This window comes from Notamacropus eugenii, chromosome 4 (genome assembly GCF_028372415.1).
Source record: "Notamacropus eugenii isolate mMacEug1 chromosome 4, mMacEug1.pri_v2, whole genome shotgun sequence".
Lineage (NCBI taxonomy): Eukaryota > Metazoa > Chordata > Mammalia > Diprotodontia > Macropodidae > Notamacropus > Notamacropus eugenii.
This window is the reverse complement of record NC_092875.1, coordinates 390,942,185-390,968,119: the sequence shown is the minus strand read 5'-3', so window position 1 is coordinate 390,968,119 and position 25,935 is coordinate 390,942,185. Positions and strand designations below refer to the sequence as shown.

At 35.3% G+C, this 25,935-nt stretch overlaps 1 protein-coding gene across 7 annotated transcripts in view; it reads left to right on the top strand.

Annotated features, from left to right (window-relative positions):
- The window catches only part of DROSHA (drosha ribonuclease III), a 119,106-nt gene that overhangs the window by 34,730 nt on the left and 58,441 nt on the right, over positions 1-25,935 (top strand). For all 7 annotated transcript variants that reach the window (XR_011966293.1, XM_072605485.1, XM_072605487.1 and 4 more), the window contains 9 exons: positions 1,302-1,382; positions 3,140-3,226; positions 9,536-9,622; positions 12,631-12,702; positions 13,676-13,757; positions 15,188-15,262; positions 20,877-21,046; positions 22,053-22,177; positions 25,106-25,205. Coding sequence is in view for 6 of the 7 variants with exons in the window: in XM_072605485.1 (XP_072461586.1) it covers positions 1,302-1,382; positions 3,140-3,226; positions 9,536-9,622; positions 12,631-12,702; positions 13,676-13,757; positions 15,188-15,262; positions 20,877-21,046; positions 22,053-22,177; positions 25,106-25,205 (879 nt within the window). In the remaining variant the exon portion in view is untranslated. The remainder of the gene's footprint in view (positions 1-1,301; positions 1,383-3,139; positions 3,227-9,535; positions 9,623-12,630; positions 12,703-13,675; positions 13,758-15,187; positions 15,263-20,876; positions 21,047-22,052; positions 22,178-25,105; positions 25,206-25,935) is intronic.

Here is a 25,935-nt window from a genome sequence, read left to right as displayed (position 1 = left end):
TCATCTGTCAAATGAGCTAAAGGAGGAAATGGGAAACCACTCCAATATCTTTGCCAGGAAAACCCGAAATTGAGTCACAAAAGAGAAGAGCATGACTGAAAAACAACTGAACCGAATAGGAGGATAATTTAAAAGAACTCGAGATATTTATCTTCTAAAAGAAAAGTCTTAGCGGGTAGGAAGGTCCTTTATAGCTATCTTTACATACTTGAAGGACTATCGTTTGAGGGGTTAGATACGGCATCATTTCATTGCAGATTTTAAAATGGAAAGAAAAGAGGGCAAAATTAGTAGCAGTGAGTGGAAATGAGAGAGACATTGAGATTGATTACAATTTAGCTCTAGTATAAGGAAAAATTCCTAATATTTAAAATCTATCTGAAAATGAAACAGGAGGTTACCTTGGTGAATTTCCTCTGTTGTCTATCCTAATTTAACATTTTATCAGTGACATGTCTGAAAACAGAAGATGGATAACCATTTATGGACACCAAGAAAAAAATTCTTAGGAAGTTTGATTTGTAGAATAATATACATTTAGAGCTAGAAGAGACCATACCTATACCTTCATAACTTTCATTTGGAAATAATCATGATCAGAGCATTTAAATTAAGGCTAATTTTCCCCATGTCTTTGTTTTGTCTGTCTAGCCCAGTTATAAACACCTGAAGGGGACAGAGATTGTGTGTTGTGGATAGATCATTGTGCCTTTCATGTGGTAGATGTCTTAGAAACATGTAATGTACAAACGACCTTGCTCAGTGTTAAACTAAGTGCCAAATAAGACTGTGGGGTAAAACATAAGTTTAAAACCTGTAATACATTTAAAGTTAGTTATGAAAGGTACATTCCTAATTGAGGTTGAGAGTGATTCAGATTTAAAAATCTTCAGGTTCACCTTCAGAGTGTTCTAGTTGTTTCTCCAAAGTCAGAATTTTATTAGCTCTTTGTGGAAAAGTACATTTTTCCTAAAAATAAGTTGTGGAAACACGTAGACTGGTTTAGAGTAAAATGGGGGCAAAGAAGAATACTGACACTGGTATTTCCACCTCGTTTGCCCAAATGACACTCAGAGCTATTTGGTTTATTAGTTATTGCTATTAAGTTTTCTTTTATCAGACTGTATATGGCTACTTTGCACCTTTATGGGTTTCAGAACATCCATTTAATCTTCTGTCCCTGACAGGCTCAAGACCTTTAGTGCTGATGATATAAAAACTGAAATCATTTCTGAGATTTCATCTTGTATGGTTTTTTTTTCCTTTTCAATAAAAATGGAATTCCCTTCTTTTCCTGACAGATGAATGATGGCCCTCTGTGTAAATGCAGTGCAAAAGCAAGGCGCACAGGAATCCGGCACAGCATCTATCCTGGTGAAGAGGTGACTGGTTTGGAATATTAGACTTTTAAGTGCCAGGGCAGTGGGCTGGGCAGGCAAATGCCCACACTTTCCCTCTTCACTAAAGTCGTATGCATATTTTAAAAAGAAGCGTTGTCTTTCATGAGATTTCTTTAACTACTGACAAATTCAAAGGAAATTTGAGGTGGAATCTCCCTCAAAATAACTGACTTTTTCATTTTGAAGATGAGTACGTAAGGCAATTTAAGACATTATGTTGGTGTTTTATTATTTAACTATTCTCTTATAACCCCAAGTGTCACATTGTCTTAAACAAATTTCCTTTATAATTAATGTGCATAGGGGAAAAAAACTTAGCTGTGGCTTTGAATTATTAATTTCTTTTCCTCTTTAATTTATTGTTTTTCAATTAACAACAACAAATTCTCCCATCTACTTCTTCTCCCCTTATTGGAAATAGGAAAAAGAAAGGCAAAAACCTTATAATAATTAGACGGAGTAAAACAAATTCCTACATTGGCCACGTCTAAAAATATCCATCTCATTCTGCCCTGAGTCCATTTCCTTTCAGTTAGGTGGGGAGCATGCTTCATTATTGGTCCACTGGAATCATGGAACATGAATACATTGACCAGAATTCTTAAATCTTTGAATTTTTACAGTATTGTTATTGAGTAAAATTGTTTCCCTTGTTCTGCTCACTTGACTCTGTTTTGGTTCATACAAATCATCCCTTTTGTAATTTTTTATAATGCATTAAAACTCCATTGTATTCATATGTCATAGTTTATTCAGCCATTCCCCCAGTTGGTGGCTATTCCCTTAGTTTCTATTTCTGTCAGTAAAAAGTGAGGTGACATAAATCAGATATTAATTTCTAAGAGCAAGTAGAGCTTAATAAAAGGAGAATTCATGAAGAATTTTAGAAAATTAATTATTTCATTCATGTGATTATAGCCATAGTGGTTGGGGGTGTGTGTGTGTGCGTGCGTGTGCATGCGTGTGTGTGTGTCTATGTTAAAGAATTTAAATTCTTACTTTTTGTTTCCTCTTTCTCACTCATCACTGAAATTTTACTCATCACCTGGGCCCTGAGAAATTAAAGCAGAATGGGAAAGGTTTCTTGCCACAAGTGGAACTTAAGCAAAGATTTGAAGGAAGGTCAGGGAAGCCAGGAAATGGAGATGAAAAGGGAGGGAGTTCCAGGAATGGTGTTCAGCCACTGTAAAGGCTTGGAGTCAAGAGAGAAAATATGATGGGGCTAGAACAGATAGTAGATCAGTTTCATTCATCAGAGGGTAAGGTTTAAGAAAATTGGAAAGATAGGAAGGGATCATGTTACTTAGAAGGATTTAAAAGCCAAAAAAAAGATTTTACATTTGATCCTGGTATTAGTAGGAGCACTGAAATTTCTTGAATGGGAGGGTGGCACAGTCAGACCTGTCCTTTTTGAAGATCACTTTGGCAACTGGGTGGAGCATGGATTGGAATGGGAAGAAACTTGAGGCATAGAGACCAGTCAGCTATTGTAATAGCCTAGGTATGCAGTGTTGAGAGCCTGTACCTGAGTGGAATAGTGTCCTATTCCATTGTGCTTTCTAAAATTCATAAATGAAAATGAATTTCAAAGAGGTTAAGTAATTTGTCTAAAGTTACTGGACACTTAAACACGTCAAGACTTTGCTTTCCTTACTTTTCTCCAAAGGAAAAACCTTTGCACCCTCTATTCCTTTCTCAGAAGTTGGCTCTTATTATATTTTTTTTCTTTCCTTCTCAAGCCCATCAAACCCTGTCGTCCTATGACCAACAATGCTGGCAGACTCTACCATTATCGAATTACAGTTTCACCTCCTACAAACTTTTTAGTAAGTACTTAAACAAATTCTAGCCATTTAATAAGGTAATATATTGTGGAATCCATTTCTGTAATTCTCACACTTGGCTTTCTTCTGTAATTTATATGATTTTAAAAAGGGCTCTATTGCTCACAAATTCTCCTTATGATTTGATCACTATTATCTCAGCAACTAAGGTCATTTTATTTATTTTTTGCATCCTCTTAATGGAGCTTGACAAATTGTACGTGCATGTATGTGTATGATGCATATGATGGGTCTGTTTTCGAAATCAGTGAGCTGTGCATAATTTTTCCACATTGAGAGAAGACCTTTTTGACCAAAACCAGAAGTTGATACTTTTTTAGAGGGGAGGGGAGGCAATTGGGGTTAAGTGACTTGCCCAGGGTCTTATAACTAGTGACTGTCTGAGGCTGGATTTGAACTCAGGGCCTTCCTGACTTAGGGCTGGTTCTCTATCCACTGTGCCACCTAGCTGCCCCTTGGTTATTATTACCCTGGAGAGTTAGTTGTTTTTAATATGGGTGAAAATGTAATGGGGTTTAGGAGCTGCTTATTTTTCCACATTTCTTAGATAAATAATATTCTATTTTAAGACCTGATTTTCAAATAGGGGCTCAGTTGATAATTGCCATCTTTTGCTCTGCAAAGTTATTATTTTCAGCTAATTTGCCTAACATTTCCTACCTCCATCCATTTTATAAAAGCCATCCCTTAATCTCAGTATGTATTCCCATCTCTGAGAGTTTGTGTTTTCCTCCTAGGTTCACCTTGGGTGCCATTTTCTCCATTAAGTCTTCCTTGATGTCCCCTACTCCCCCTTCCCCCAATTACTTTTCCTCCACAAATTACTTTGTATAAATGTAAAAATAAGTTCCTTAAGGGCAGAGATTATTTCGTTTTTGACTTTGTGTTCCCAGGTAACCCTGTGCTTTGCAAAATAGGCAGTTTAAAAAGTTTGATTCTCTCTTTGCCTTAGACTTTTGACACATTTCTCTGAGTTCTCCTGCCAGTATAGATTTACTTTTTCATTCTCCTTTACTGGGTTTTCTTGTTCCTTCTGCCTTGTACTTTGGGTATCTACCAAAGCTCTCTTCTTCACCCTCTTCTCTCTCTGCATTGTCTCTTGGTAATGTTTCATTTACCACCTCTGTGTCTGATTTCCAAATCTTGTATATTTGGTATCAGTCTTTGTTGAGTTTTATTCTCATATTTTCAACTGACTGCTGGACATCTCTATCTGTATCCAGATACAACTTTATAAGCTGCATATGCCTTTGGTTCGGACTGGGCCTGCCAACTTCTTTGTTTGCATTGGTATTAGTTAGTGGGCCCCTTTTCTTGTTACTCGCAGACTTCTGTCTGGCTTCTAGCACTATACCAGAGTAGAAGTCTTCGCTTATTTCAGTTTCTTAATGTATTTCTTGGCAGCTAGGTGCCACAGTGGATAGAGCATTGGGCCTGAAGTCAGGAAGACTCATCTTCCTTAGTCCAAATCTGACCTCAGATATTTCCTTGCTGTGTAAAGCTGGGTAAAGTCATTTAACCTTCTCTGCTTCAGTTTCCTTATCTGTCAAATGAGCTTGAGAAGGAAATGGCAAACTGCTCCAATATCTTTGCCAAGAAAACCCCAAATGGGGTCACGAAGAGTCGGACATGACAGAAAAACTTAGCAACAGCAATTGTATTTCTTGGTCATTATTTATTGGGTGATTTTCAGTTTTATTTCTGGATTTTTTTGCTGGAGTGGGTATAGGGTTGCTGATCTGTCTATCTCCATTCAGATAACTTGGCTAGAAGTCTCTGCAAGTATTCTTGTTAGCATTTTTCAGCTTACAAAACAGTTAAGCAATAACTATAGCCACACAGCCAGTAATAGATGTGGGATTTGAAAACAGCTGTCTTGACTCGAGTCCATTTTACTGTTATCATAACATCCTGCTTCTTAGTTTAAGATATCTTTTTTTAAATAGAATTTTCTTTGTGTTGTTATATATATCTTATCATGTTTAGTTGTATATATTTTCTTATACTCCTTTCCCCTCACCTCTTTTAGAGTGTGGCACAGTGTCTTGCACATGGTGGATGTTTAGCATACTCTCATACATGTGATCTCATCCCAGTGATTTTGAATCCTCATCTATATTGTACAAATTCCATTTCCCGCCCCCCACTGCTAATTTCTTTACTCCTATTATCCTCAACCTGAACCTCTTTTCTAAACCTCCCTTAGTTTCCTATTCCAGATCAGTATACCCTTTTCCGAAATTACTTCTTTATGGTTAAGAAACTTGCTTTCATCTTAAATCTTTTCCTTTCTTACTCCTTCCATCTTGCAGTCAGTGAAGTCTGGCTCCCTCCTCATGACACAAGTGATTTTTACATAGTTTGCCTGTAGACATGGGGAAGGGACAGAAACAAGAAGGGGACCACAAGCATAATATTCAACTACACATTTTTCACTGTTATTAATATTTGATCTCTCCCTATTTTCTGGCTGAGTCCCTTCTTCAGACAGACATGCCCATGTCTTGCCCATCCACCAAAAAAACCTGTCTTGAACTATCTCTCTTTACCTACTAGCTATAATTCCTTTCTGTCCTTTTGTGGCTAGACTCCTTGAGAAAGCTATCTTTAATCAATGTCTCCATTTCCATTCCTGTCACTCTCTTCTTAGCTCTCTGCATTCTGGCTTCTAACCTCATTCAGCTGAAACTGCTCTCCAGAGTTACCCCTGATCTTTTAATTGCAAAATCTAAAGACTTTTTCTCAATAATCAGTCATCCTTATTGACTTACCTGTAACCTAGATACTGTTGATCATACTCTTTTCCTTGATACTCTTCCCTCTAGTTTTCCATGACACTACTCCCTCTTGGTTCTCCTACTGTCTGGCTGACCTACCTATCTCCTTTGTTGGATTGTAAATATGTATCATGCTACTTAAATGTGGCAGTCCCTAAAGGTTCTATCCTGTGCTGTTTTGTCTTCACTATCTATACTCCCTCTCTTGGTGAACTCATCTCTGCATCCATGAATTCAATTATGAACTCCATGCAGATGATTTTTGGATCTGTTTTTTATAGCCCTAACTTCCTTCTTGATCTCCAGGTTTGTATCTCTAATTGTATTTTATTTTATCTTGAACTTGTCGCATAGATATTGTACATAGGCTAGAAAATTAAACCAATTCCTTTTTGTCTCAAGTTCTCTATTTTGTCCCTGACCCTGTTTATATTGTAGCCCTCATCCTGTTTCTTCTGCTAAAACATCTAGTATCCTGATCAGTCCCACCTATTTGGACAGGGTTTCAAGAAACAGCTAACTCAAAGAAAAACCTTTCCTGTCACAAATTTCCAGTCTTATCTTGAAGCCCCCATAAGTGAGTCCTGGCTAATTAAGAGGTGCCTGTACCCAGTCTGCATCCGGCCTTCAGAGAGTCTTGGCTTACATAGGTGAGGCTCCTTTGCTAGTTCTTTCACTCTCTGGTTCTACTGATGCAACCACTCTGGAAAGCAGTTTGAAACTATACCCAAAGGGCAACCGAACTGTGTGTACCAGCAATGCCACTACCAGGGCTAGGTCTGTATCCCAAAAAGATCATAAAAGAGGAAGAAGGACCTACAGGTACAGAAATATTTATAGCAGCCCTTTTTGTGGTAGCAAAATATTGAAAACTGAGTTGATGCCCAACAATTGGGGAATGGCTAAACAAACTATAGTATGTGAATGTAATGAAATGCTATTGTGCAATAAGAAATGATGAACAGGCAGATTTCAGAAAAACCTGGAAAGATTTGTATGAACTGATGACAGAGTGAAATGAGTAGAACCAGGAAAACATTATACACAGTATCAGCAACATTGTGTGATGATCCAACTATAAATGACTCAGCTCTTCTCAGCAACACCGATCCAAAAAGTACGAGGAACTCAAGAAAGTAAAGGCTATTTATATCCATATAAAGAATTATTGGACTCTGAATGTAGATGGAAGCATACTTTTTGCACTTTCTTCTTTTTAATTTTTTTTCTCTTTTGATCTGTTTTTCTTTCACAACTGTGATTAATATAGAAATATGTTCTACATGGTAGTGTATTTTATAACATGATGTATAACCTACATCATATTACCCACCATTTTAGATTATTTCTTCTGAATCTATATTCCAGGTCATTTGTTTTTCCAATGTGTTATTTCACATTTTCTTCTACTTTTTTCACTCTTTTGGTTTTATTTTATTGTTTCTTTATTTCTCATAAAGTCGTTAGCTTTCATGTACTCCATTCTAACTTTTAAGGAATTGCTTTCTTCAGTAAGCTTTTGGATCTCCTTTTCCATTTGGCCATTTCTACTTTTTAAAGCATTCTTTACCTCATTGGCTTTTTGTATCTCTTTTACCATTTGTCCTAGTCTGTTTTTTTAAGGTGTTACTTTTTTCAGTATTTTTTGTATCTCCTTTACCAAGCTGTTGACTCATTTCTCATGATTTTCTTGCATCACTCCCGTTTTTCTTCCCAATTTTACCTCTACCTCACTTGATTTTCAAAATCCTTTTTGATCACTTCCATGGCCTGAGACCAATTCATAGTTTTCTTGGAGACTTTGGATGAGGAGTTTTGACTTTTGTTGTCTTCTTCTGAGTGTGTGTTTGGATCTTGCTTGTCACTATACTAACTTTCTATTGCTCATTTCCCCAGACTGTTACTGGACTGTTAACTCTTTGTTAAAGTAGGGCTGTGCTTCTAGGTTAGAGGGTGACTTGTCCCAAGCTTCAGGGGTTTTGTGCAGCTGTTTTCAGAGATACTTCTAGGGACCTGTAAGTGTTCAGTTCATCCAAGGTGAAATGATCTAAGGGAACATGTTTGCTACTCTCCTGACTTGTGCTCTGATCTGTGAGTGACCACAGGAACTCTTCTACCATGAAACTGTGAAGAGGGTCGCCCTTCCACTGTGGCCGCTATGCTAGTGCTCCTCCTCCCGCTGGGACTCTCACCCAGGACTCTGTCCCAGATACAAGTGCAAGGGCAAAGCAACAGGATCCTGCCTCAGTGCTAGCAAAAAGACCCCTGTAGTCTCCTTCTGAACAGTTGCTTGATCCCCTTACCATGTGGACTGAGAGCTCTGGAAGCAACCACTGCCACTGCTAATTCAGTGGCTCCCAAGTTCTGTTGCTGAATTTCTGGCGGCAGGGATGTGCTGGTGTTGCCTATGCACCACTCTCACCCAAGTACAACAGACCTGCTGACTGTCTAAGTTGTCTTTGGTGTTTGTGGGCTGAGATGTCTGTAAATTGCTACTGCTTCCAGTGATTCAGTCACTCCAGATTCCGCTCCTGGTTTGCCAGGGACCCATGTGCTGGACTGTACTCCTCTCTCACCCTGGTGCAACAAATCTTTTCTGCCACCCTTTCAAGTTGTCTTAGACTGGAAATTTGTTTCAATCTGGGTCTGCTGCTCTAGAATTTGTTTAGAGCCATTTTTAAAAGGTATTTGGAGAGGTTTGGGAGAGAGCTCAGGCAAGCCTCTGCTTTACTCTTCCTCCTTGGCTTCACCTCTCTTAATTGTCATTTTAGGAAGAAGGGAGGGAAGCAGGGAGAAAAATGTAGAACTCAAAATCTTGTAAAAATGCATACTAAAAATTGTCTTGACATACAATTGGGGGAAAAATACTGTTAAAAGAAAGAAAAACTTTCTGGTTCTAATATCAGTTTGTTCCAACACTGGACAGTTTTACCTACAATATCTTAAACTCAGCATCTCCAAAGCTGAGCTCATATTTCCCCCCCAAACCTTTCTCTTTCAAAATTCTTTATCATTTACTATTTGAGCCTCCTTTTTTCTCACAAGACACTTCATCTCCCAGTTCCATGCATTTTCACTGGCAATCCCTTGTTGGACGGTACTTCGTTCTCTTTCCTGCCTCTTGACTACCTTGGCTTCCTTCAAGTCTCAGATAAAATCCCACCTCCTACAAGAAACCTTTCTAAGTTCACCTTAACTTATGCTAATGCCTTTTTTCTAAGATTGTGTGTGTGTGTGTGTGTGTGTGTGTGTGTGTGTGTGTGTGTGTGTGTGTACATATATATACTGCATATGATTTCTTTCAATAGAATGTCAAGTCTTTCAGGACTGGGTGCTGTATAATACTTTAATAAACTCTTTTTGATGGGTTGACTGCTTAGTAAATATTTGTTGAATTCATTTTACTTCTAGTGGACTTGAGTTTTCATTGAGAAACTTTTCTGCAACAATATAAGCTAGCAAATTTTGCATAGCCAATATGTGATGTATATTTTTTAATGTTTTTGCTTCTTAGACTGATAGACCAACTGTTATAGAATATGATGATCATGAATATATTTTTGAAGGATTTTCTATGTTTGCACATGCTCCTCTGACCAATGTAAGTACATATTCTCTTTTCTTAGAATTCTTTAATATAATGTAATACTGCTAAATGAGCCTCAGAATATTGTGTGTTTTCACAGTGTGTGAGAGGGTGACATCATTCCTAATGAGTCCTAGTTTGAGTTATATGAATTCATATATTTATATAAAAATGTCAGAGTAACATTTTTAAGATATGAAAGATTGAAAAGAAATGGTAACATGAATCAACATCTTAGAGCTATTTTGAGTTTTCATTTAAGGAAACTTATGAAAGTTTTTAGGAAAGAATGAGATCTTATCTTTGAACTGTGCAAAAGAAAATTAAACCCTTGAGAATAATTCAAGCCTGAGTTAATTTTAGCAGAATCAGATTATTCTTGTGACCTAAGATCTGTCTTTCTTTGAGAAACCTTCTCTGAGATACAGAATCACTTTTTTTAATTACTCCTCACAACATATGTTTGGTACCAAGTTCAAAATGAATTTCTGAATTTCAGTTGAAGGAACTCGGAACTCTGTGTCATGGAAATGTGACAACTTAAGTGATTTAATAATTCTACACTTTCAGTTGGCCTTCCTTATATTAACCTTCTGAAATAGCTGCTTAGGTGTTTTGGGAAAGAAAATAGAATGTACCAATTCTGTCATTACTTGCTTTTGCTCAAAATCATTGCCAAATGGAATTCCTTCCTGGTTTGTATATTTGAAACTCTCTTACTACTGGGTATACAGAAAACCCATGTGTAGTGTCCTAACACCGTGTGAAACTTTATTCTAAAACAAAATGAACTAGGAATTAATGAGAAGTCATTTGCTTCTACTTTCCTCTACCCCATCTCTTGCTAGTCTTTAATTGACTGTTTCTGCATTCTTCAGTATTTGTTGTAATTACAAAGATATTGCTTGAGAAGGATGATTATTTTATTTTACAGTCATATCTTTGGTCCAGAGAATTTATTTTGAGATGTTGTCTACATCATAAATGTAAAAACCAGCATAATGGTATTAGCTTTATAGACATACTTAGGGTTACCATGTGTTGAAGAAATTTCAGTGAAAGGAAATTTTGACAATTATATGCTAAAAAAAAAAAAATCAAAAATCACTGGATTTTTTTTTTAGTAGCTATCTAGTATATAAGGCCTCTTTGCTAAATAGCATTATAGATCTGAGAATTGAAAAGGATTTTAGAGTTCATCAAGGCCAGTCTTTAGTGCATATCCTTTTGAAAGCCATTGATAGAAGAATGTGGATTGAATAGAAGAGAGAATAATTACTGTGAATTCAGTTTCAGTATTAGTCTTGGCTAGAACTAGGTTTTGATTAGAGCAGAGAGTTAAGGCGTTTAATTCTACCCACCATTTATTCCCAGTATAGAAATAAAGACCTGTTTATATCGAGAGTGCTTTTGGCTTTATCATAATTTTAATTTAAGACTGTCTGGATAAGTTGTGGTTTAGGGCAGTGCTTCTTAAACTTTTTTCCACTTGTGACCTCGATAACACATTTTTTAAACCCCATATGGGGTCAGAACTCACAGTTTATGAAGCATTGGTTTAGAGTATATACCCTGAGCTAGAGGTTTGAGTATATTTTTTTAATTTTGTGTTTTTGAAGGTGAGCAAAATGAATAGTGAGCAGATTTCAGAATTTTTTTAATTAATCTGATTTTGCTTTCCATAGTAATGTTTATTCAAAAAATAGTTACAGATCTCTATTTCCTAAACTAATGTTGTCTGGTAACCACTTTTTGAACCCAATACAAAATAATTACTTAATGGGCCAATATGAAGTAACCTTAAAGTAGTCATTCTAGCCTCTTTATTTTAAGACTGTAAGAGAAATTCAGAGTTGAAATAGTTAATGGTACATGTATCAGACAAGTACATGCATCTTTTGATAAAATATAATATATAATACAGGGGTATATATTCAGACAAAAAAGTATCAAGAGAAAAAATAGAAAAGTGAATTGACAATAATGACTTCAGTTTAGTATAATAGAAAATATATACAGTTGTCTACTGATAATCATGTAAGTGAAATGAGATGAATAGGGATATTGGACTTGAAAATGGCAGTGACCTTTAATTGTGATTTGTCTTTGTACAGTTCATTGGACAAAAGATGAAAATTCTTCTCTATTAATGTAGAAGTTGCTATAAAATTAATTTTAACATTACTCTTTGTTTTTTATGAGAAATGGTAACTTGAACAAGATTCTTTCTCCAGTAGATGGCATTGGTAAACTCTTTTGCCATTTTATCAGCTTCATAGTTATGGAAAGCATGAGACATGAATTGTCATGGTTTTCCTAATAACTATAAATTTAGGAAGTCTGCAGGTGTAGAATTGTTTCCCTACTGCTTTCTGTCTCCAAGGGACCATTTACTGTTCACTGAAATGCTACGGTAATACAAATGTGGCGTAAGTTCTTGAGATGACTGCTTTCCTAAATTCCCTACCAAGTCTAGTTGAGATGACAGTTTTTTGTTGGAACAGGTCATAACTCATCGCATTTTCTTTCAGCTTAAGAGTTAACCTTGAGTAGCCCATTGAAGTTAAATTCTACTTTTATATCTATATAGGCAGTTTAGTTGCACTCTGTGTTATTTACCTACTTAAAGACCCCATAGTTTATAAAAATATCACTGTGACTTTGATTTTATGGATACTCTCAATTATACAAGAAAAATACTGGGAGCAGTGGGTGATGGTGGGAGACTGGGGAGAGATTTAGGAAATTTATTATGTGGTGTTTCTGATGGTTTTGAGGTGACAGATTTTGTTTTTACTGATTGAACACTTTCTCCCCCATAATTCTGTTAATAAATCATTACCAGTACACTTACATATGTAGAGAACAGACAGCATGGTAGGACTTTGCAGTATATGCCCCTAAATGGTAATTGATAGAATTATAAACACCATACTTTCCATATGTCTATTGCTTTCTAAATCAGGTAAAAAAAAAACACTTAGAGAAAAGTAAGAACTAAACTTCTCTATTTGTTATTACAGATTCCTCTGTGTAAAGTAATTAGATTTAATATAGACTACACAATTCATTTCATTGAAGAGATGATGCCTGAGGTAAGGAAGATAATTATTTAACAGATCACTATGGGACATTTTTTTAATTCATATTTTCTGGGGGTTTTTTAAGTATTGAAATATTCTCTATTGGAATTTTTACTACATATATAACCTGGGAGCATTATGTTTTGACAGAAACTGTTGAAGCAGGCAGAAGTTACAGTTTACAACGTAAAAGCCCCTTTGTCTCTTTTTGAAAATGTTTTTCATGTTCTGTCAACTAACAGTAACTGTAAATCTGTTTCTAATTCAGTTTGCTTAAGCAATAGATTCTGTTACTGGTCATCCGAATACCTTAGAAAAGTGAAGCTTCATCATATGGCTTTTGGAGGAACATTTTCAGAAACAAGATCGTTGCTGCTCACCTGCAGCACTTAGGCTATTAAAACTTAAAACTATGCTAAGACTTGTATTAGCAAGAGTTGTGCAATTCCAAAATCAAATTAATGTGAATCTCTGAGAGTTTCCTTGAGTCAGCTGGGAGGGTTAAATGATTAGCCAGAGTAACACAGTGTGCATCACAGTGAGTACTTGAACCCAGGCCTTCTTCACCCTGATGGCGAGTGCTCTGTCTGTGATACAGTGCTGTCCTGTCATATTATTAATATTAACAAGTCATTGATGTTGAACAACTCATATTTCCATACTTTTAAAATTATTCTGGAATAGCAAAATTATTACTTTAGTACTTGAAAGATATCTGTAATGTTGGCTGCATCCATTTTGGGGCTTTAGTTGATGGTTTTACTTTGTTGCTGTTGTCAGACAATTGATCATATTTTAATGAACCTCTGAACATGCAATTTGCCAGACCCAGACTCCAGTCTTTTCCAATTTTGGGGCCCTCCTAGAGCCTAAACTGCTGGCGGAGCCTCTAAGAAGTTATAGTCACTACCACCCTACAGTGAAACATCAGGATAAGTCTTTGTGGTCTTTAGAATACAATGCTAAAATAGTTATTGTTTTTCAGAATTTTTGTGTGAAAGGCCTTGAACTCTTTTCCTTGTACCTGTTCAGAGACATTTTGGAACTCTATGATTGGAATCTTACAGGTATAGTACTTCAGCAGAGGCCAGCTACTATGTTCCCCTTATGCAGATCACAGTTCTGGGGCAAATAGAACATTTGTGTAAAGTTGTATTAATACTAGCATTTATATAGCCCTCTAAGATTTCCCAAGTGCTTTATAAAACCTGTGAGATAGAGGTTACTGTTACCCTCATTTTACAGTTGAGGAGACTGAGGCACAGAGAAATTTATTGACTTGCTAAGGATCACAGAGCTATTTAGTATATGAAGGCAGGTTTTGGAAGTAGATCTTATCCAGTTCCTAAGTCCTATGCTCTATCCACTGAGCCACCTAACTGTCCATTAAGGAAATCATAATATGGATGTAATAAAAAAGATGATGCTTGTATTTAAAAGTAAAGGGTCTGCAGAACATTTTAAAGCCAAGTTTGGTTGTAAAAATAATTCTGTCCCTTGAAGTACTTAATAGGAATTGATTTCATTATATGAACAAGGACTATTGGTTAGACACCAGAAGATTCTTAAAAGTGCTTTTTACATAATACTACATGTCAGTAGTACCCATTAAGCTTCAAGAAGGTGTTGTCTGTTGATTTTTAGGAGTGACTGCTTTGATTTCATTAATGATAGTCCTGTGAGTTAATATTTTAGATTAATAAAATGTTATATTAAACCCCCAAAAGCCTTTTAATTCTTAAGTTTGTAAAAAAAATAAAATGCCATAATTAAGTGTAGAGTACCAAAAATTGTTGCCAATATGTGCTTTTCTTGGCCACTGCCATGCTTTTTCTCTATCTTTGCCTGTGCAGGTATGCTAGTGCTTACACAGTAGGCTACCAAGATTTTAAAAATATTAATTTTTTTCTCATTGATAAGCACTTTACTCTTCTAGAAATGTCTCTTTTGGCATTGGGTGCTTATTTTGAAAAGGAACCTACTACAACTAATTCTCAAACTAGGCTACAATGAGTATTTGTTAAAAGTTTAGTTGCATATTCCTTCAATGAATTTCTGAAGAACAAGATGATGGAAACAAAATATAAGCATGTTATATAAGAATGTTTTTTGTTTCATTTGACAGTAATTTTATTATGTAAAATAGACTTTAAAAAAATCATTGCTTTAATTGTACATATCTGATGATGGATGGGGAATGTAAAAGGCCATTTTGTTATTTTGTTATCTTTTGGTATCCTTCCTGTAAGTATATATAAATATTTATACTTACATATACTTATATAAGTATCCTTCTTTGTTCCTATAAGTTACACATGATTGATTCAACTTTGAAATCTAAGAGTTTGTGATCATTTTTCTCTGTATGTATTTTTATGTGTGTAGGTATGTATGTATATACATAGACTTTTCTAGTGTTTCTCTTTGTTATAATAAAGCCTACGAATTGAGTAACTTTACAATATTTTTTAATATTTTTTTTTCCTCTTCCAATTAGGCCCTTCATTTGAAAATAATAGTTCATGCTGTCCAAGATTTCATTTCATGCCACGTTTTGTAAGATTTCTTCCAGGTAAATAAATATGTTATCAAATGAATTAAAATTTATTATTCCATATAGTAATTGTGATGTTATACGACATTGCAATAATAATTGAGCCTGAACAATCCTTAGAGATATGATAGCTACTGTGTTCTTTTCTGTGACTGTATCTGCAGCATTAGAGTCTGTCCTGACCTGCCACATTTTGTATTTGAATTTTAAAAATTTTCTAGTTATGTTTTGGTATTTCCCAAGAAATACACATATCCCCTACAAAGTACATTTCCCTCAAACAGGGAAAATATGATACTAACAACGATTGCATTTGAATAGGGTTTTGTTGCTTCTCGTTGTTGACTTTATTTGCATCAATGTGATCTTTGTTTCTTATTTTGCCTGTTTTCTTCACTTTGCATCACCTCTTACAAGTCTTGTCTGAATTTTTCATATTTGCCCTTTCTTATGGAGCAATAATACTCCATTACATTCATATACCATAATTTGTTCAGCCACCCCCTAATTGTCAAGCACATACTTTGTTTCCTTCTTTTTGTTATGCTTCCATGAATGTTAACTTGCATATAGATCTTCCCTTGCTATCATTAAATTCCTTGGCTTGTAATCCTAATAGTAGATTCTTTCCATCAAAGGGTTTAACAACTTAGATCTTTCCTTGCAGAATTCCAAGTTGTTTTCCAGAATGATTGTACCACTTCTCAACTCCATTAAGGGTGAATTTAGTGTTCCTGTTTTCCTTCAGCTTTTCCAGCACTGAGATTTCCCATTTTTTCCCATCTCTGCTCACTTGAAATGGATACCTTGGGGTAGTTTTTATTTTTTGTCTCTCTAAATTTTAGTGGATACTGTATTTTAAGAAAGACACTGTCAAATCAGAGCCCATCCAGAGGCTAGTGGTAAGAATGAATAATGAGGAGAATTGGAAAGTGTCATAGGAACATGATTTGAGTTCTTAACCTTTTTTGTATCATATCATAAACCTTTTTACAATTTGATGAAATCCTTGGAACCCCCCCAGAAAAAAGTTTTTAAATACATAAAAAATAGTACACAGGATTACACAGGAAATACAGTAATCATAATATATATTTAAAGAAAAATTCACATATTCCAGGGTTTAGAATACTTGACTTAGGAGGAAGGTAGAACAAGTCAGCAATTTTTTAGCTTTTGAAGGGCTATTCCATAGAAGAGTGATTTGTTTTACTAGATCCCAAAGGACAGAACTAATAGGTATAAATAGAAGTGACAAAGAGACATATTTAGGCTTGAAGTAAAGAAAATATTTCTGTTAGTTACAGGAAAATGTGTAATGAGTTTTCCTCAGGAATTTTCCTTATATAAAAAAGGCCAAAAGTAGAGTGATTTTTCATGTGGAAGCAGTATACTGGAAGTATTGCCTGTGCAATAGGCTGAAGTATTCAGCCTTGAAGGACTGGATGACCACTTTTAGGGGTGTTGTAGAGGAAATATCCTATTTAGATAGATGGGTGTGTGCGTGTGTGTGTGTGTGTGTATGTATGTCTGTGTCTGTGTGACATTATTAAATGGCTTCTGAGATTTTTTTCTGGAGTACTTAAGCTTTTTTTTGCCTGCTTGGGAACTGTAATACAAAATATGTAGGCAGGTTTATGCTCCCTATCAAAACAAGAGCCTGAATGTAATGAACAGGAACTAAAATGAATATAGTTGTAAAGCATGTAGAATTCATGTGTGTGATAAAACAAATTTGTTCTTAGATTTAGGTTGATAAATTTAGCTATTTTGATAAGTTTTTATTATAATTTGAGACACTGTTTCATAGAATCATAGAATTTCAAAACAATAAGAGATCTTAAGAGGTTTATCAAATCTAACTTGTTTTACAAGTGAGAAAACTGAGGCCCAGAAAACGGAAATGTCTTGGCCAGCAACTTAATGAGGGAACTAGAATTATGAATCAGATCACCTAACTTGTATCTAATTATGTGTTTGTTCCGTAACACCAAGATTATAGATTGGTACTAAAAATCTTAATTATATCTTTCTGTATATTTACATGGGCCATCATTTTGATTATTTAATCAGCTAGAGGGCCAAGTCCCCCGATGTATATATTGCAACAAAACTCTAGCAAAACTGTTGTCTCATAATGAACAGCATTATCAGGTTCAAGAAACACTATTTAAAGCCACTTCTAATTAAGTTTCTCACCATCAATTAAATGTGCAAGCTTTTGGATTGAGAAACAAGTTTGTCCCTTCGTTTTTCACTTAGGACAATGAGTTAATGAACATGTGTTTTACTGCTCTTCACTACTCTTCAGCTATTGTTAGATTCTTTCTGTGGAGAAAAGGCAATAAAAGAAGAGAGGGATTCTAATATTGATTCTATCTTCAGGGTAGTTGCTAGGGGAGGGAGGAAACAGAAGGCTGTTGTTACCTGGGTGAGGATTAAGAGACAGGTTGATGCTATTTTCTGGGACCAGCATTCCTTGGGGATGACTCTGGACTCTGTCTTATAAGTACCTAGCTGTAGCCACAGTGGTTATAGATCATGTATTGTTATCTTTTTAGAAATACCATCAGAACCCTTTCCTCACATAATCCTGCTCCATTTTAATTTGTCCTCTACAGAATCTTTACTGAATTAATGCATGAATGAAAGACATTTGGCGCTGTGTGCCAAGCTGGGCCTTACTTTCAGGGAGATCATCATGTTCAAATAGGGAAGGAAAGATAACACACAGGAGGTGTCAGTTGTAAATCTAATAGCGAGGCACATTATGGTTCTTAGGGAACAACAGTAAAGCAAATGGTAATCCATATTTTTTTAATGTCATTCCCATTGGGGGGGAAAGTATGTTAAACCAGTTGATTTTTGCCAAGGGATTTGGTGAGAACTTTCTTTTCTGGGGTTTCAGTAGCCATGACTGCTGAGGAGGCCCTGGGCCACAGCTCCTTCGGTGGCAGTTGCTAGGTTTCATCTCTACAGTGGTTAGTTACTCCCTTTGACAGTGACTTCAAGGGGCAGGTCTTGAAAGCAGTGTTAAGAGTTTGTAGGGAAGGGAGAGGGAGGTGGTGTGCCTGTATTCTCAGACTTATGATTTAAAAGTAATCTAGTAAAATAGAGTATGTAAAAAAAAGTATTGTTAGAAAAGATCCCTGGGATATTAAGTTTGAATAACAAATATGCTAGACTTTTTAATATTTTAGATGTTTTCCTCGAAAGCAGTCACCTTTGAGAGGCTAAGTATCTTTTTTTTTTTTCAACAATGTTGCCATAACTTTTGCATAACATATAACCAGTTAACCAGTATTTCTTTATGGCCGTAATTCATTTTTTAGCAAAAGAGAGTCTGTGTCTTGTTTTAACTACATTATTCAGTATTAACTTGTTTATAAAATTATCCATACGATTACTTGTCTTTTGCACCATTTCTCAAAAATACCCCCTTCTCTCTTCTCACACTGCCACTACTGACATAGGCCCTCATTACCTCCTCCCTGAACTATTGAAATTGTCTGCTGACTACCCAGCTTCATTGCCCGCTCCAGTCCATCCTCCATTCAGCCAATAAAGTGCTTTTCTGAAATAACTGGTCCAACCATGCCACCCACCTCATTGTTTTCCTTTTGCCTCTGCATCAAATAGCAAATCCTCTGCTTGGCATTCAACACTTTTTATGACCTAGCCCCCTTTATTCCTTACCGTGTCCTCTTTCTTCCAGTGATACCCACCTTCTTGATGTACCTCATACAAGATACTACATCTCTTGGCTCTGGCCACTTTCCCTGGCTATCCTCCATTCCTTGCACTTCCCCTTTCCTCAGCTCTGTCTACTGGCTTCCCCAGATTCCTTTAAGTTCCAACTAAAATCCCGTTTTTTTTTACAAGAAGTGTTTCCTAAGCCCTTTTAATTCTAGTTCTTCCTCTTATTATTTCCTTGTTTATATTTTTATATGTATTTATTGTCTTCTCGATTAAATTATGAGCTCCTAAAGGGCAGAGACTCTCTTTTCCCTGTTTTTATATCTTCAGTGCTTAATACAGTGTCTGGCACATAGTAGGTGCTTAATATATTTTTGTTAATTAATTGATTAAATGTCTTGACTGCTTCAGAAAATGAAATCTCTCAAAAAAATAAAAATTTTTCAGTACTGAGAATATTCACAATAATAATTAAAGTTGCATAAAGATGAATTTCAGAAATGTTTTTGAGCAGTGGTGCCATTTTTAGAGTCACATGTATATAACCTTATAGTTTACTCTGAAGGGAATCAGATTTTAAAGGTAGAGGAGTATGGATGTGAGTGTGGGTATGTGTGATGGGATCTTGCTTTTGCACTTGCCTAGATCTAACATGGAAGTACCTTGCTAATGTGAGTTCTGGTTTGCTTAATCTTTTGAAACATTACTTACTACTTTATGGTTATTATATTTTGGGAAGTCACAGTTGCCTTTAGGGCCAGTACATGTCTCATGGACTTGTGTTTTGTTGTTGTTGTTAATCAAAAAAACCCCAAACAAACATCACCAAGCATAAACTCTCACATGTGCAATTTAATATTAGTTGTTTTTATGGCTTAGAGTTATGAACTGTCTGCTTCAGGATGTTTAAAGAATAATTTTGATCTCTTTTGTGTGTATTCTGTGTAGCTTTTCCTGTGATTCTTTGAAATGTGAAGTGTGTTTAACTGTGTTTTTTTCTCTAGAGTATCTAGAAACAACAGACCTCTTTTTCTGTAGAGTGTATCTGAATTCATTAGGTTGAGCATTCTTTCAAATGTATAGATGATATAATAGTTGACAGTTCTTTGATCAGATTTCCTTATAGCCTTTCTTATTTTTATGGATGAATTTCTTTCTGCAATAAGAAATGTACTCTTTTACAGTTTGAGAGAAAATGTCTGTAAAGATTGCTCTAAGAGCTAACTAACATTGACTAATCTTTTTACATTTGAACCATTAAGTGTTAGCTTGGCTCTTCTAAAGTACCTTGTATATTGCCTTTATTGTGTAATGTAAAGTAAGCCTGATTGTGGTGATTTATGTTTCTGTACAACTCAGTATTTTATTTTCTCCTGTGTTTAGTTCATAGAATGATGACACACTGGATGAGTATAAACCTATTTGGTTCTTTCACTGTGGCAGGTGCAGCAAATTAGCTCCAAGAATTAGTCCCTAACACAACAGTAACTAATTGACTTCATCCGTAAATGTCTCATAAAAGCCTTCCATTTCTTTAAGAAAATGCTATAACTTCCAAAGAGTTTTTAACTATTGTAATAAAAAGAACGGTAAGTATGTATGTCATCATCTGTAACTGGGAAGTATAACATGTGACTCTTTAAGCTGCTCCTTTAAAATTTGTTTTGAGAAGAAATTTTGTTTTTATTATTCAGAGCCTAACATAAAAGTTTCTAGTTGTTAATAATGTTGTTACCATTTTAATAAATAAGATTGTGAGCACTATTTATTAAGTGAATATGTTTCCTTCTGTTTGTCACTTGGACAAGCAGTTGAAAATGTATACTGCCTATAAAAAGCTTTTTGATATGTTTTTTTTTCTATACCATTTAATACTTAGGTGTTACAAAATTCTTCTTGTCCTTACCTTCTTTCTTCTTCCCTTCTCCCTTACAAGATGGAGGAAAGGAAGTGCTATCAATGCATCAGATTCTACTCTACTTGTTGAGATGTAACAAAGCTTTGGTGCCTGAAGAGGAAATTGCTAACATGCTTCAGTGGGAAGAACTCGAGTGGCAGAAATATGCAGAGGAGTGTAAAGGGATGATTGTTAACAATCCTGGCATGGTATGTTTGGTCCCCTAAATACTTATGCATCTTAAAATGCTTTACTACCATATTCCTCAATTTTTAATGTAAAGGGAAAGAATGTGACCTTTAGAAACTTGAAGTGCTTTTCTGTTTCTTTCTTAGCATTTCCCCTCAGTAATTATTACATTAATTAGCAAAATAACAGGATTTAGAGTTATCATAGGAAATTAGAGATGTTCTAGAATCAGTTGCATCTCATGCTTTCTGTTGATTATCTGATAACTGTAGTGTTTGGACAGTTTTTAGAAATTTTGAAATCCAATTGAAATAGTTTTTTTAATCTTATAGTAAAAGAAAATATAATAATTAGAAGAAATAGACCAAAAAAACAGTTCTTTTTAATTTTTCTTATGATTTAAAAGTTAATTTGTACCTTATATCAGGAAAAAAATTGATCTTCTTTTTAAAAATGTAAACATCTCTTTTTTTTCTGGAAAAAGTAGCTCTTTTCACAAAATACCATAAGTACATTTAATATAAATTGAACTTGCTGATTTCACCCCATGACACCTAATTTGTGAGTAGGAAACAGCCTGAAAGCTAAGGAAGAGCTTATTTTTTTGTGTGCATACTTCCACTTGTACATAACTTGGAAATATATTCTCAGTACTTAAAGTGAAATTAAAGCAGATGAGTCAGCATATCTTGTTTTCTAAAATGTACTTCTTACTTATCATTAGTTTCTGAAGAAGTTAAGAAAAGGGTTTTATTGCTGCCCTTTTGAAACCTTCACATTTAAAAAATGTCTATCTCCGTGGAGCACTAAAAAGGACAAAACCATTCATCATGCCAAATGGTATTGATTTATTTGTAGAGATAAAGTTCAATCTCTGTGAATAAAGTTTTGAATAACATTATCCTTGTTTTCAGGAAATGTAAGAGTTTCTAGAAAAACTTATGATTCATTTTCAGTCCTCATCCTTCTATCATGATTGATGTGAGTCTTCTTATCAGAGTAATCAGCTTTGATTTTTCTCTCTAGAAACCTAGCTCAGTACGCATTGATCAACTGGATCGGGAGCAATTCAACCCTGATGTGATTACTTTTCCAATTATTGTCCACTTTGGGATACGCCCTGCCCAATTGAGTTATGCAGGAGACCCTCAGTAAGATATCCTTCTCAATGTTTGTCCTAGTCTTTTCACTTTCCACTAAAGAGAGACTTTTGTATCTATGCCTTGCCCCTTCCCCCCTCCCTTTTTTAAAGTTGTCTAAAATAGACCTTATATCTACATTTGCAGTTTCATTTTTTATCATTCAAAGCTCGCCACAATCTGGCCCCTTCTACCTTTCCAGTCTTGTTACACTTTACTCCCCTCCACACAATCCACAATCTAAACTATACTGGCCTATCTGCTATTCCTCACATATGACACACCATTTCCTGTTTTGTGCCTTTGCACTGTCTGTCCCCCATGCCTGGAATGCTCTCCATCCTCACCTCTACCTCTTAGAATCCCTAGCTTCTTTCAAGACTCAGCTCAAATGCCACCTTCTGCAGGAGACTGCTCCCGGTCATCACAGCTGCTAGAGCCTACCACTCTAAGGTTACCTTCCATCTACTCTGTATGTATCTTGTATGTAACTCTGTATTTACATGTTGTCTCTCCAGTTAGAATGTAAGCTCCGTGAGGGCAGGGACTGTTTTTGTCTTTCTTGTTTGTATCCCTTGTGCTTTGCACATAGTAAGCACCTAATATATGCTTGTTGATTGATGTGTTGTTACATCACCAGAATAAGTCCGTTTTGTATATGTTCAGCCGTTTGAAGTTTTATTCTAACATCTTTGGAATTCCTGGCATAGTTAGTCCTCTTACTTTTTAATAGACTTCTATCAGCATTATTATCCTAACTTTATTAGTTTATATAGTATTAGAAATTTTTTCTTTGTTTGAAATTAAGCTTTGGATAGCATTTTTATTTTTCAACTCAGTACTCAAAAGTTTTGAAATTGTAGAACCTGTCACTTTAACTTAAATTAGTAGAACTCTTGTAGTGAAATCTCTTAGAATGATTTCTTAAAATACTTATTAATGATACCAAAATAACTTCATAATCATTTTTGTGCAGTGGGGTTGGAGAAAGGAGACTTTAAGGACCATTAAAACTTGTTTAACTTACTTAGAAGGGGGAAAAAAGAATGAACCCACTTTCATTTCCTGCATGTCTTGCTTTTTCTTTTAGAGAAGCAGCAGGGTATAGATAAAAGATAGACTTGGAGCAAGGAAGACCTAGGTTTAAGGACCTCTGGTACATTCCTTATTGTGTCCCTGGGCAAGTCACTTAATTTCATCATCTGCAAAATGAGGATAGGATCTGTGTCCTTACCAGGGCTCTTGTGAGGCTCAAATGAAAGAATTGATATAAAGTGCTTTGTAAACGTTAGAGTAGTGTAAAATGTCCACAGTTTTTTGTTGTTGTTGTTGTTGTTTTTTTAATTTCAAACTGATTGCCAAGAACATGAAATGTTCTCCAACCAGACAGAAGGAGAAGAGGATGGCTGTATACATAGCTAGATATGACATTTACTACAGAAACATCTTAACTGCATCTCAGACTTTTAAGTAAAATTTTAGTCTATAGGCATGAGTTGTTTAGTTCAGAGTGGGTAATTAGGAATGAGAGAACCTGCTACTTCTGTAATGTCTTGGGTACTGGTAATCTTTGCTGATCTTACCTAGGCCATTACACTTAGCAATAGTTTGGACTATACACATTTAAAATAGACATTTCGCTGTAAGGAGGTAGAAGTTTCCTAGGTCCTAGCAATCATGGCACACTTGTTACTTAGTTGTGAAGATAGGCTGCACCAGTATTTAGTAGGCAGAAATTATGAAACAGCAAGGATGTGATGGTCGGTTATAATGAGAGAAGAATAAGTTTTGGAGAGGTTAAAAATTTAAAACCAAATAACAGTCTGGAGGAGAACAGAGAAGTTTTATTGTTGTTTTTAAGTATGAAGTACTTTGCCTAGTCTTCGCTCAGTATCACTCCCTCTACACCACAAGAAATTGTTGATAACAGAGGCCCCTTGTCAAGAGGAATAGCTTTAATTAAAGAAAATGAAGACTCAGTATCAGAGAACTATCCTTTTGAACTTGTCCCTTTGTCAGAGAAACCATAGTGAAATGGAACTGAATTTTCATGAATCACTAAATGGGTGACAATTGATATAATTTATAAAGATAATGTTTTCCTTTAATTCCCAGTGTAAATTTTGGCAGATTCAGTAGTGAGGATCAGGTTTGATAAATATTTGGCCACTTTGTAATGGCCTATTCATGAATCTGCTTTTGTCATGAAAATCGGATTTTTGTGCATCATTTTCATTTGGAAAAATGGACCTAACCATATGACCTGGGTATAAGTATAGTTGGTCTGCACTATTGCCTTTGAGACTTATAAATTATCCTACTTTTAGAGTGGATAGTGTTATTCATTATAAACTAATCATACTGTCTTTGTAATGAACATAAAATAATTTATCCATTCATATGAGTGTTTTCCCTCTTAAAGTAGTCAGTTTGTTAGGCTACCTTTATTCCACTAATACTTCCATAGCTCAAAATATTTTTAAATCTTCTATGAAACCACCTCCAGAGCCAGTTGAAGCATCACACACACACACACACACACACACACACACACACACACACACACATCATTCCTTTTTAAATTTTTTTTTGTATCAAAATCAGTATCATCTTTAAACCATATTAGGCTAAGCAATTTTATGTATCACTTTGATTTTTGAAAATAGCACAAAGGATAAATATTTGCATTTAGAATATTCAGAAGAATGTGTTTCAAGCTTTGAATGAGATTTCAAAAGAGAAACTCCAAAAAATGTTTTGAGCAATGTCACCTTTTTGGAATAAATGTAAAGCCTGCCAAAGTGACTAGTAATTTTCATTGACCTTGCACAGGTCACTTCATATTTTTGAGCTGGATTTGATCCCCTCCAGTTCTTACACCTTAATTTGGGTGCATAAATTCTGACATGCTGACCAAGTGGTCTAAATTCCTTTCTTTAGGTATCAGAAGCTGTGGAAAAGCTATGTGAAGCTCCGCCACCTGTTGGCAAACAGCCCCAAGGTCAAACAAGCTGACAAGCAAAAGCTCGCACAGAGAGAGGTACGTTTGGATGATGAATTAGTTAGTTGTTGTAATACTATAACATTTCTAAGGAAAAAAATAGTATCCATGATGAATGTCATTTTGTTCTCCATTGTGTTTCATTCAGTTTACTTTGCTTCCTGAAGGAGAGAATGTTATTTCCCATAATTACTATTAAGGCCTTTACGTGATTACTATTATTGAGGTACAAATATATTTTCTAAGCAAAAAATAATTTTGCCTATTTGGTATTTTGAATACTAAAACAAGTTTTCTACATGGAAGTGGTTTCCTATAAGGCTATACTTTACCCACCTTGCTCCTTTGTCTTGAATTGCAGGAGGCAGTCTCCAATACATTTGATAGTCCACCAGAGTAGATTTATTTATTAATAAATATTTATTTATTAATAAATAATCCCCCAATAGGTGAAACTTTTTTTTAAACTTGTAAATAAATGGTACTGATGTATTGGCTCTGTTTCATTTTTAAGAACAAATACATTTTGCAATGAAATCAATTTTATCTTTGGTATAGTTTTTTACAACTCAAGAAACTAAATAGTTGGGTAAAAGAGAATGGATATGTTATTGTCTTATAAGATTGCTTAGGGTCATCTTATGTTCTTACAAAAAGATTGTTCAGATTTCATCATTTTATTGGGAGTTACGGAGTAAGCATTTGGTTTTCAGGTTGTCTCCTAAAGTGAATCTTGTACCATTGAATATTAGAAAGTTGTGGTTTGTAA